General features: G+C 47.2%; 1 protein-coding gene across 3 annotated transcripts in view; it reads left to right on the forward strand.

Annotated features, from left to right (window-relative positions):
• The window catches only part of NKAIN4 (sodium/potassium transporting ATPase interacting 4), a gene marked incomplete at its 3' end in the record, with an annotated part of 97,996 nt that overhangs the window by 54,480 nt on the left and 30,782 nt on the right, over positions 1-12,734 (forward strand). For all 3 annotated transcript variants that reach the window (XM_081917348.1, XM_081917347.1, XM_081917346.1), the window contains exon 4: positions 4,608-4,805. In XM_081917348.1, coding sequence (XP_081773474.1) covers positions 4,608-4,805 — 198 coding nt within the window. The remainder of the gene's footprint in view (positions 1-4,607; positions 4,806-12,734) is intronic.

A 12,734-nucleotide genomic window follows, 5' to 3' on the forward strand; every position in this document is an offset into this window, starting at 1 on the left:
GTCCCAGATCAATCCCAGGCATCTCCAGGTTGGGATGAGAAAGACTGCTGTCTAAGACCCTAGAAAGCTGTTGCTGGCAGTCATTGCAATCTTCAGGTCCTTCCATGGTGATGGAAAAGAAGAAACCTCCAAGCTGAGGGACAGTGGACCACTGAGTTACATTTACTGGCGAGCAACTGCAAGAGAGTACTATTGCCTTCAAGCCCTGGCTGATGACTTGTCTACAACATCTAGAAGTCAGACTCATTGGTGCATCTAGCCCTGTATTGTCTCCACTGAAGGCAGCTGGGTTTCTGGGTTTTCCATCTTGGAAATGGCTCTCCCATTCACTTCAGTGGAGGGAGCTGGTGCTTGTAGATGCCTCGTGTGCATGGAAGTTCAGATCTGCTCCCTCCGTTGAAATGAATGGGGGAAAGCTTGCTTGCGCAAGAGTTCCCCGTGCTAATGAAACTTCAGGTGGGTTGAAGGTGGCAGTGTCCAAGTAGGAGAAAAGAAAGCTAAGGTGGGAAGATTGCAAAGGGGAACTTGAGGATGGTCGCTCTAGTCTCCCAGATAATGCTCTCTTTACTGACAGAGGTCAATAAGCTCTTTGCCTTGAGTGCTTTCACCTATTACTCTCCATCAGTGCAGGTGTCCCCCGGAGAGTTGCAGCCAAAGATCCTGGTCAAAAGAGTATATTAGCCTTATGGCACTGAGAAAACATCTGACTCAAAGCAGGGAAATGCTTGTAATAGTTCATTAAAATAATTTGGGGCCAGAATGGTTCTGAAGATTGCAGAATCATAGAGCAAATGAAAACAATTTTTTTGGAGGGGAGGAAACTCAGGTGTTGTTTATTTACTTAAAACATTTCTGCCCTTCCTACTCTTAATGGACCTCTCCTTTGGGCTGAGTTCAAGTCTTGCATGTTGGCTTCCCTGAAGCACTGGGGTGGCTGCTGTGGGAACAACGTCTATGAAGTTGCTTTAGGCATGTGCAAAATGCAGACATGTGAGTGCCACTTAGGAGGGGTGAGGAACCCCAGACCCGGATGCCAAAGGCATTCCTCCAGTGGATTCTCCCCATGCCAGGCCCTCATTGGGTGTTCCTACCTGGCTGGACTGTGTGCTTAAAGTCTGATAATGCCTCTTGCTCGCCTTGGTGGAGGACAGAGATGTGTTTGTGTGTGTATGTCAAGGCTGGCTCAGCTGCAGGTCAGCATGGAGACTCAGAGATGAGCAGTGAAGTTGAGTCTTTCTTCAAGGAACAGAATACAAACAGAGAAACCTCTGGGCAAGGCTGGTTCCCAGTAAAGTAGTTGCCAGAAGTGATGACCTGTACCTCCCACTTCCCTCTACATCTCCTCATTGGCCAGATGTTTTCGAAGCAGACCAGCTCCATTGAGGAGGGGTCTTCTGTGCTCTTTGTTCTGCTACATGCAAGGCCCTCCATGCAGGTTGGAGATAAGCAAGGAGGGGAGCTGAATACAGCAGGCACGGCTGTCTTAAGCATATGTGGTGCCGGGGTGCAAAGACCCACCCAGCGCCACCCCCTCCAGTATGCCCAGTCCCAGGTGCACAGGAGGGTGGAGCCGGCCAGCCACCTCAGCGTCTCACTGGCTTGGCTGCTCCCAAACTCACGGCACAGAGCCACCCACAGCAGAAGAGCCTGTCGCAGCGCTCCAACTGACGGGTGGGCTCTTCTCCGGACTCAACTCTTGGGCCCCGGACTCTCGGCCCCTGAGAGCCTAGCGCCTGGGGGCCCTGCACCCCTAGCGCCTATGGGTAAGATGGCCCTGACAGCATGACTAGCAGGCTCCTGTGAAGTTGCTGCAGCCTCTGTCCCCTCCTCCTCAGCCACTTGTCCTGCATCTGCAGGGCTTTCTGCCCCTACTTCCTCTCTCTCACTCAAGCCTGTTGTTTATTCAGCATCCAACCATTCTGCCTCCGCTTCATCCTCTGACCTGTCTTTGGTGTCCCACCACCACTTGCCCATAAGCAAATGCACCCCTCAGGTTGTAAAAGGTCCCTTGACCTAGACAAAACAGTAGCCATCCCTTCCCCTTCTCTATCCCCACTGCAAGGTGTAAGTGAAATTTATTGTTTTTGCTTGGAAACACTTTTTGGAGATGGCAGCCTTTAAATGGATTAAACTCATTGGATTATGGGGAGCACTGAGTCTTGGGCTCGGAGTGATTGATTCAGCTGCCTCTGCCAATTGCAGAGGGACATTCATGAGCGGCACGAGTAAGAGGCAAGACAATTAAATGATCGCAGCTTTATCTGCAATATAAAAGTAATCTGGCCGGGGTGCTTGCAGGGCGCATTATTTATCTGCCGCCCAGAGTGAAAAGGTGTTTGGTTCTTTAAGCTGCGTTGAGTTAAGAGATGTTAACTGTACCTCATTACTCTGGTTAAGAAATCCTTTTGCAAGCTGAGAGATACTGTAAGCTTTCTCTCCTACCAACACTTCCATGCTCGGAAACTGGAGCAAGCACATGAAATGAGCAGAAACTCTACGTTTGTGATGCTGAAGACAGAGAGGGCCTTTTCAAAGAGCATAGTTGTCAAGCGTCCCTTATTTGGCGGGACAGCCCCTTATCCCAGCGCTATGTCCTGCTGCTGTCCCTTATTGATGATGTCCCTTAAATAAGCTACTGAAGGTAATGAGACCTTTTCTATGTCCAGCTGTCCTTTGTCAACAACAAATTGTTGCTGTTTCTTTGTGTGGAATATATGCTATATGGTAATTTATGGACCTAATAGGTATCTAAAGCCATTTGCATGCAACAAAATATGTATTTTATCAAAGTAATTGTTAATCCCTTATTTTGGCTGTTGATCTCTTATTTTCGAGGCTGCCGGTCCCTTATTTTCAAATCTGTAAGTTGACAGCTATGGCAAAGAGAGGGCCCAAACTTCCCCAACCTGGTGCCCTCCAGATATTTTGGACTAATGAACCCATCAGCCCCAGGCAGCAGATGAGAGTTGTAGTGAAGAACATCATACCCACCAACTTTTCTCCAAGGAAAATAGGGGCGTCCCAAGGAAAAGCTGGACATTCCAGAATCAAATCAGAAATTGGGATGGCTTCTGTAAATCCGGGAGTGTCCCTGGAAAATAGGGACACTTGGAGGGTCTGGAACATCCAGGTGACACCTGTTTGTTCCTTTTAGGAATTGGTGTGTCCTTCCTATTCCTTGCAGACTCCTGAACTGTCCCCAGCATACACTCAGCTACAAATTCAAGGGAAGCAAACGTGGAACCGAGCAGGAAAGTAGAGAAAGGTGCAAGGGAACCACATGATAACTGAAACAGCAGAGGAGAGATGATTTGAAATTCTGCAGGGAGATGTACATTAAGCAGCTATTGATCATGCCAAGGGTCAGTTTCTTGGAGTAATTTGACCCAAGAGGTTAATTGTGACGGAGGTCAATAGAAGACCTGAACGTGCAATGCATCAGAATACCAAAGGGAATTGGCAAGAGAATTTATGGAGGATGCTTAGTGCTCGTGGCACAGAGGAAATTAAACCGGCCCGGTAGGAAAATATTTCTTATAACTCCAGTTCTGGCTTGTCATCTCACATGAATGCAGATCCTGTGTTTCTCTCTGTGAGTACGCAGTATGCTATTTCTGTAGTTAGGGATGGAGGAGCAATTTGGTTTTGTTTGCGTGAGAATCTGTTTAATTTGCACTTCTTGAACCAGTATGCAAACCATAGCCTTTGAAATTCACACTTTCCTGAATTTTGTGATCCAGCCAAACAAGGTGTTTAAAAGTGCATATGTGATGTACATAAAACATATATTAGGCAGAACTGCATGCCAAGCTGCATTATATAAATGGAAATCACCGCAAAAATGGGCATATTTGTCAAAACCGCATACAAAAAAAGTGTGTTTTTAAGAGAAATTTGCAATAAAAGGATGGCAAATTTCCAGGAGGATTTTATAAAAAATAAATAAATCGCAAATTGCACAGAGATATGAGCCAGGATTCACGTAACTCACCCCATCAGTGGAATCTCCATGGAAGGACTTTTGCTTGTGCAACCTTGAGCCAGTCAGTCTAACCTACTTCGCAGGGTCATTGTGATGATAAAACGGGGAAGCGAGAGAACATGTACATCACCTTGAGATCCTCAGTTTAAAAGTTGGGACATATATGTAATAACCTTTTGGTGGGCTGCAAGTACAAATAATTAATAAATGAATAACATTTCTAAGGCATTTGTAGAGGGCCTTCTCGGCGGTGGCACCCGCCCTATGGAACGCCCTCCCATCAGATGTCAAGGAAATAAACAACTATCTGACTTTTAGAAGACATCTGAAGGCAGCCCTGTTAGGGAAGTTTTTAATGTTTGATGTTTTATCCTGTTCTTAATATTATTTTGGGAGCCGCCCAGAGTGGCTGGGGAAACATAGCCAGATGGGCGGAGTATAAGTAATAAATTATTATTATTATTTATTATAACCCTTTGCTCTCTTTAACTGAAGAAGCCAGGGAGTGGACCTGTGCAAAGTGAAAATCGATTCAGCAACAACAAGAGATTGGAAATGTGAGCTCTTTAATTAGATTAGTATTCTGGGTTGTTGTTTTAATTGTGTGCGTTTTCTCCCTCTGCAGGACAGTGAGCTCTTGACCTTCAACATCTCACGGCACCAGTCCTGGTGGAGTGAAAACGGTCCTGGATGTGTAAGGAAGGAGACACCCATGGTCGGCATCAAGGGCTTGGACAGCCATTCCTACGTCTCCGTGATCGGTTGCGCTTTGGAATATCGCTACATCGAGGTCATGCACAGTGCGATGCAGATTCTGGTGGCGGTGAGTGACGCCCTCAAAGCCCGCAAATCTGAAACTGGGCCTGTTTCAGCAATTCAAAACGGCCACATTTGGGTTTTGGATATTCCGGGTGCCAATTTCAATGCAATACAGTCAAACCTCTTCTCGCAAACACTACATGTTGCGTTTTTCAGGTTAAGAACGCGGCAAACCCAGAAGTGTTTACTTCCGGGTTTCGCCACATGCGCAGAAGCATTCTGCGCGGTTTGCACATGCACAGAAGTGTTCTACGTTCTCTATCACGCTTTGCACATGTGCAGAAGTGCCGCTCTGGTTACAGACTTTTTGGGGTGCGAATGGCACCCCGGAACGGATTGTGTCCACAACCAGAGGTACCACTGTATATGGGGGGGGGCAGATAAGCCCTGCCGTGCATAATCGGTCACAAGATGTGGCTCCTGCACAACATTTGAATGGCAATGCCCGTTAACTTGTGGCTGGGGGCTGGCCCCCTCAAATATTTTATTGGTGGAGCCAAAGGGACCTCAGCCCCGAGGAGTTGGCTCCTATGTTAGATAATTAAAAGACATATTTTGAATTCAGGTTTCCAGTGGATGGTGCCACATGTACTTGTGTGTGTGAAAGAGAGAGTTAGGGGAAGAGAGAAAGGGAAAGTGAATAAACCACTTTCTATTGCATGCTAAGCCAAACCATGGCCCAGTGTAAGCCAAGGGTTCAGGTTCCTGGGGTGAAGATCATGGCTGCTATCCTGCTACTCCACTTCTGCTGCTGCTGTTTCTTAGGGCTATGCCATGATTTGGGGTAGCATCACATATCAACCCCAGGCTCATAGTTTGTCTCATTGAATCGTAGAATCGTAAAGTTGGAAGGAATCCCAGGGGTCATCTAGTCCAACCCCCTGCAATGCAGAAATCTCAACTAAAGTCTCACTCCAGAAAAACAACCCATGGTTTGTTCTTCATTTACTGTTCATGGTTTGCCTGGGGGAAACAAACCACAAGCCTGAGTTTGGTTTTTTTTTTTATAAATATTTATTAGAATTTTTAGAAAAAAGAATACAATAGTAATAAACATTATTGCTTTGTTTTAACAAAATTTCATGATATCCTTGAACTTCCTCACGTCTCCCGCTCCCATTTACATCTTTAATAAATTTTTGTCAAGCTTGCTTGACACAAGCCTGAGTTTGGACGTAAGGTAAAGGACCCCTGGACTGTTAAGTCCAGTCAAAGGTGACTATGGGGTTGTGGCGCTCATCTTGCTTTCAGGCCGAGGGAGCCCGTGTTTGTCCACAGACAGCTTTCTGGGTCATGTGACCAGCACGACTGAACCATTTCTGGAGCAACAGAACACTGGGACAGAAACCAGAGTGCACGGAAATGCCGTTTACCTTCCCGCTGCAGCGGTACCTATTTATCTACTTGCACTGGTGTGCCTTTGAACTGCTAAGTTGCCAGGAGCTGGGACAGAGCAACAGGAGATCACTCCGTTGTGGGGATTCAAACCACCGACCTTCCAATTGGCAAGCCCAAGAGGCTCAGTGGTTTAGACCACAGCACCACCCATGTCCCTTGCCGCCACGTAATGGTAAGCGAAACCATGTCTGAGTCATGCATTAGTGCAGCAGGACCAAGGGAGGAGTGCAGCAGCTTTGATCTTTGGTCTGGGAACCTACTCCTTTGCTAGTTCAAGCTAAGCCACTGTTTGGTTCAGCATTACGTGTGAATCGGGATTATAAATTCCATTTGGATATTTTGAACCACGGGCTTTAGTGGCTGGGGGAAACAGGACATGACACCAGCACATTTGATAGTTGTGCAAAAGAGGGATTTTCTGTGGATGTAGCCAGAGCTGACCCAAGACATTCCCAAGATGGAAGCTCCTCCACTTCCATGTTCAGAAGGCGATTGGACTTGGGATTGAGTCAAACATCCATGCTGGCAACAGGACTGCAGCAACCCCCAGCACACCTGAGAGCAGCACTCTTGCTTCTGCCCTCCAACAGAAGGGAAAAGCCAAGAAGGTGCCGTGCAAACCAAGGGAAGGAGGATAGTATTGATTTAGAACAGTGGTTTGCAGAGGGGCATAGTCCAGAGGAGGAAAGCTGGGAAATAGTGGGTGAGGAACACCTAGAAGAGGGAACACCAGGAGAGAAACAGCTGGCAGATTCAGTGTCCTTGGACAGCATTCCTGATCCCCCTTCGCCTAGGACTAGACGGGCTCTGAGAGTGATAGAACAGAAAGTGCAGAGACAACAAGCTCAGATTACCCAACGTAGGAGTGACGTAGATTAATGGAGACGGAGAGGGTGAACCTTAACTGGGAGCAACACCATTTCTAGAGAGATATGCATTCCTTTGTCTCTCACTATGATTATTAAGGAAGCTATCTGGTAAGAACGCTCCTTTCATTTGTTGTTTAGTCGTTTAGTCGTGTCGGACTCTTCGTGACCCCATAGAGCCCAGAGCATGCCAGGCACTCCTGTCTTCCACTGCCTCCCACAGTTTGGTCAAACTCATGTTGGTAGCTTCGAGAACACTGTCCAACCATCTCGTCCTCTGTTGTCCCCTTCTCCTTGTGCCCTCCATCTTTCCCAACATTGGGGTCTTTTCCAGGAAGTCTTCTCTTCTCATGAGGTGGCCAAAGTATTGGAGCCTCAGCTTCACAATCTGTCCTTCTAGTAAGCACTCAGGGCTGATTTCCTTAGGAATGGATCGGTTTGATCTTTCATTTGATCTGCTTAATTACTGCCACTGGGGGTAGGACCTGATTCTCTGAAGCCTGACACCTGAGGTGGTTGCTTCCTTCTGCCCAATGGCCATGCCGGCCTTGGATGTAGCATGTGTGTGTGGATGCAAACTTGATTTTTGACTCCTGTTGATGACAGGAGTCATCGTCAACTTGCTGATTTCAGTACTTGAATGCTGTGGCTGAGATCTAAGGTGCTCTTTAGTGGGGACTTTTGACTCATACTGTTTGAACAGGATTGAGATCACATGGAAAATGCTTCTGAAATTCCCCTTGGTTTCATGGAGAGACTGTGGAGGAGAGACAACAGAAGCATGATGCCAAAGCCCCGTTGGGAACATACAAATAACTTCAAAGTTCTTTGGATCCTGCCCTCTCCGAAACAAACAAACAACAAACCCCTACACTCATTGCCCTAAATCCAACAGTAATTAAAAATTACATAAACTTGATGTGTGTGTGTGTGTTTGTGTGTGCAAGAATATGATGGATTTCCCCACTCGTCTCAAATTCTTTTCAACCTGTACAAAACAAGCCCCTCAGCCCATCACACCAGGATGTGGCTCTGGTGCTGAGAGAGATTGTTCATTTAAAGTAAACCCAGGAAGAAGAAAAACAAAGAGAAGCAAGGCTTAGACTGATATAGCAGGAGCATTTCCTCAGCGATAGGTACATCAAAAACTTTACCAGCCAGCGTGACTGCGATTTAAATATTTATGCGTGAGCGTCGGGGAAGAAGAAGAAGTTGCAGAAAGGGAGAGAATCCAATTAGGCAAAGGCTGTGTGCATCTCCCCCCAAGGATATAATAATACACCCCGTCAGAAAACAAAGCCGTTCTGACGCGCGTGCGCTGCCCCCCCGCGCTTCTGTTCCTGCAGACGCCAGCAGTTTGCACAAAAGTTGCCATCAAATGTCACAGCGCTTATGTTTATCCATACCCTCAATTATTTATTTTTTTCATTAACATGCCACAGTAATTGGTGCCGCCCGGTAATTGATTCTCGTTTGCTGCGGAGTAAACTGAAACAAAAAAGTCTATTGTCTTCATAAAATGCCACTAGAGCGCGTGTACATTTTCTAGCATCTCAGCAATGGAAGCCACCGTCTTTTAAAATCTGCTTTGCTTTGTTTTGCATGAATATAACGCTGTGTGTCTCTCTATATTTTCACCAAGGGAGCTGATCTTAGTCCTCCCTGTCGCATGACAAATGTCATGTGTGAATCAGAGAACCATAGCTATGGCAAGGCAGCAATTTTATAAACCAGGATGAATTCATGGTCAAATCTGTGGTTGTGAGAGCAGGATGCTAGACGAGATGAGCTACTGGCCTGATGCAGCAGGTTCTTCTTACATTTTCATCCCCTGTATGAATATATTCCTAGGGATGGTCAACGCTGGCTGCATTCAGATATCACAGATATTTACTTTACCTGATAATTTCTGCACTCCATGTGATCTTTCTCACAATGCAAATGCTGCTTCTGAAATGTAGTGGCATTCATTTCCAGGTTGTTTCCAGAAAAGAAAAGAAAAACCAGATTGCAACCCGATTAACTCAGAAAATCATGAGAGTTTGGTGTTGCAAATTCACGCAACAAAACATGTAGAGGTGTTCTAAAGGGTAAAGGCAAAGGTACTCCTGAGCATTAGGTCCAGCATGCTCATCTCGCTTTATTGGCCGAGGGAGCTGGCGTACAGCTTCCGGGTCATGTGGCCAGCATGACTAAGCCGCTTTTGGCGAACCAGAGCAGCACACGGAAATGCCGTTTACCTTCCCGCCGGAGCGGTACCTATTTATCTACTTGCACTTTGACCTGCTTTTGAACTGCTAGCAGGGACCAAGCAACAGGACCTCACCCCGTCGCGGGGATTCGAACCGCCGACCTTCTGATCGGCAAGTCCTAGGCTCTGTGGTTTAACCCACAGCGCCACCCGCGTCCCTATTATTATTATTGACAACAAAAATATGAGGCCTTGCAAGACGTCCCTGAGAGACGGAAACTTGGTTGCTCACTAGGGAGGTCAACTTTAGAGCGTGCACACACAGAGGGGAGAATCACACACACTTGGGGGTGCATCGCGGACACTCGGGGGTGAGGTTCACCGAAGCACAAATAAGGTTCATCTTTGGGGCAGATGATGCCATCTGTGGGTGCAATTGGGCTTGCATGCGGCCTGCATTTCCTTACCCTTGCTGGCTGAGTAGAGAAAGAGGCCCTTTCCTTTGTGAAAGATGTGGAGGGAAAAAAGCCCATAGGGAAAACTGGGACTAATTCGATGCTGCTTGAAACTGGCCATCCAGGGCCTTGCAGCCGTTCTCTCTGGGGGTTAAAGGCAGCCTTGCCTGTCTTCTTAATCTCATTTAAACGCAAATAGGAGCAGAACAGGCTCTCCCCTTCCACTCCCCCTCCCTGACCCACTGTGCTATAGACAAGTCGAATGGCTATTTTTCGATGGCGTTCTTGACCCTGCCTCCCTGGAAAGTAAAAGAGAGGGGGACATAGGAGGGGTTCGTCCTGTTGCACTCCTCATTTGCTGGGTTTTTGCCAGGGTGCAGAGCCCTGGGCTAATTGAAAGACACGTGTGTGTGTGTGTGTGTGTGTGTGTGTGTGTGTGTGTGTGTGTTTCTCAAGCCCTTTCTAGTCCTACACATGAAAGTAGCTTTCATATGCTACATCAAGGTGTGGACAGCATCTGTGCAGGTTTGCTACACATCTCCCCTCCCTGTTTCCTGCTTTGTCTTTTCCAAAATATCCATTCCACTTTAATAGTTTTTAAAAGGCAGGAGGCAGGCAGGTGTGGAGGACTCCCTGGTCCTGAATGGGGTAACTGTGCCCCTGAAGGACCAGGTGCGCAGCCTGGGGTCATTTTGGACTCACAGCTGTCCATGGAGGCGCAGGTCAATTCTGTGTCCAGGGCAGCTGTTTATCAGCTCCACCTGGCACACAGGATGAGACCCTACCTGCCCGTGGACTGTCTCGCCAGAGTGGTGCATGCTCTGGTTATCTCCTGCTTGGACTACTGGAATGTGCTCTACGTGGGCCTGCCTTTGAAGGTGACCTGGAAACTACAACTAATCCAGAACGTGGCAGCTAGACTGGTGACTGGGAGCGGCTGCCGAGACCACATAACCCCGGTCTTGAAAGACCTACATTGGCTCCCAGTACGTGTTGGTGCTGACCTTTAAAGACCTAATGGCCTCAGTCCAATATATCTGAAGGAGAGTCTCCACCCCCATCGTTCAGCCCAGACACTGAGGTCCGGCACCGAGGGCCTTCTGGCAGTTCCCTCACTGTGAGAAGCCAAGTTACAGGGAACCAGGCAGAGGGCCTCCTCAGTAGTGGCACCCACCTGTGGAATGCCCTCCCACCAGATGTCAAAGAGAAAAACAACTACCAGACTTTTAGAAGACATCTGAAGGCAGCCCTGCTTAGGGAAGCTTTTAATGTTCGACGGTCTATTGTATTTTAATATTTTGTTGGAAGCCACCCAGAGTGGCTGGGGAAACCCAGCCAGATGGGCGGGGTATAAATATATTAATAATAATAATAATAATAATAATAATAATAATAATAATAATAATAATAATATTAATAATATTAATAATAATAATTGCTACAGGCACACCAATTGGGAGGGGGAGGCAGGGACTAGCCCCCCCCCCAATTTTTGAATGAAGGGGACAGGCTCCCTCAAAGTTTTGCACCGGCCATTTGCCTCAGCAGCTGTACAGCACAGAGTTGGGACTCAGGATGAGGTCGAAGTGCTTGTATGGCAACGCAGGAGGGAGGGAAGACGGATTGTTTTCTTCCAAGATCCCACGTGCCAAAATGGAGTTAGGAAATGTCTCCCCATTTTCATCGGACAAGAACCTGCCTTCCCTGTTGGCTGTTTCCATTTCCAAACGACAGCCTGAAACGCCCCCAGGAAGATGGCAAATGTTGACTTTGATGGCAGATGCTACAGCGAAAGCTAGAATGAGAGCCACCGGCATATGCTACATTTCCACCAGTAATAATTGCCCCCGCCAGCAAATGAAGGGAGTGTGTGGGAAAACAAAGGTTGCAAGCTGCCATCTGCACATTGCCATGATTTTGTCTTCACCAGCTGCTGGTGGGAGCTTGCCTGCAATTCTGAAATGCGGGCAAGAGCTTGGGTGTTGCTGGGGCCTGCCCCCCCCCCCACACATCCAGTATGGCCAAAGAGAACAATTTTGCTCCATGGGATTTCATATGACACATAAAATTAAATATATGGCTGTATGGTTAAAGATTGCTGTTGTGATTGTTAATAAATGTTTTAAGGGGTTTCTTTTAAGGGCAGCTTGCAGGATTAACATATACAACAAAACCCTTTTAAACCAAAGTCAGCCACAAACAATAAAGAGGCAGTCAGCCCCAAAGTAAAAATGGAAAGCGTAATGCTGCTATTCAACAAAAGAGGTTTAAAGGCTCTCTCAAGGCAAATTTTTTAAAAATGTAGTACAAACACCGACAACTGGGAAACACTGCAGGGCAAGCAAAATGGTCAAAGGCCTGGAAACGATGCCTTATGAGGAACGGCTAAGGGAGCTGGGCATGTTTAGCCTGGAGAAGAGGAGGTTAAGGGGTGATATGATAGCCATGTTCAAATATATAAAAGGATGTCACATAGAGGAGGGAGAAAGGTTGTTTTCTGCTGCTCCAGAGAAGCGGACACGGAGGCAATGGATCCAAACTACAAGAAAGATTCCACCTAAGCATTAGGAAGAACTTCCTGACAGTAAGAGCTGTTCGACAGTGGAATTTGCTGCCAAGGAGTGTGGTGGAGTCTCCTTCTTTGGAGGTCTTTAAGCAGAGGCTTGACAACCATATGTCAGGAGTGCTCTGATGGTGTTTCCTGCTTGGCAGGGGGTTGGACTCGATGGCCCTTGTGGTCTCTTCCAACTCTATGATTCTGTGAATTCAGGGCCCTTCTGGGCTGCCCTAGCCACCTGCTTGAATCTAAGAGAACGAGGGAGGTGGGGGCACATTTGTCCTCAGGGCTGTCTTTACCCGGGGGTGCAAGGGTGCGGGCACCTGAGCGCCAAATTCTGGGGGATGCCAAATGTATACCTACTGTATACCAGTCCCTCTGGATTGGTGGCAATGAAAAGCAAAGGAGTGAAAGTCCTCTCCTCCATCACTCTGTTACTCTGTAGCATCAAATATTCCCGAAGAGT

The sequence above is a fragment of the Podarcis melisellensis genome (assembly GCF_964234715.1).
Source record: "Podarcis melisellensis genome assembly, chromosome: 6".
Classification (NCBI taxonomy): domain Eukaryota; kingdom Metazoa; phylum Chordata; class Lepidosauria; order Squamata; family Lacertidae; genus Podarcis; species Podarcis melisellensis.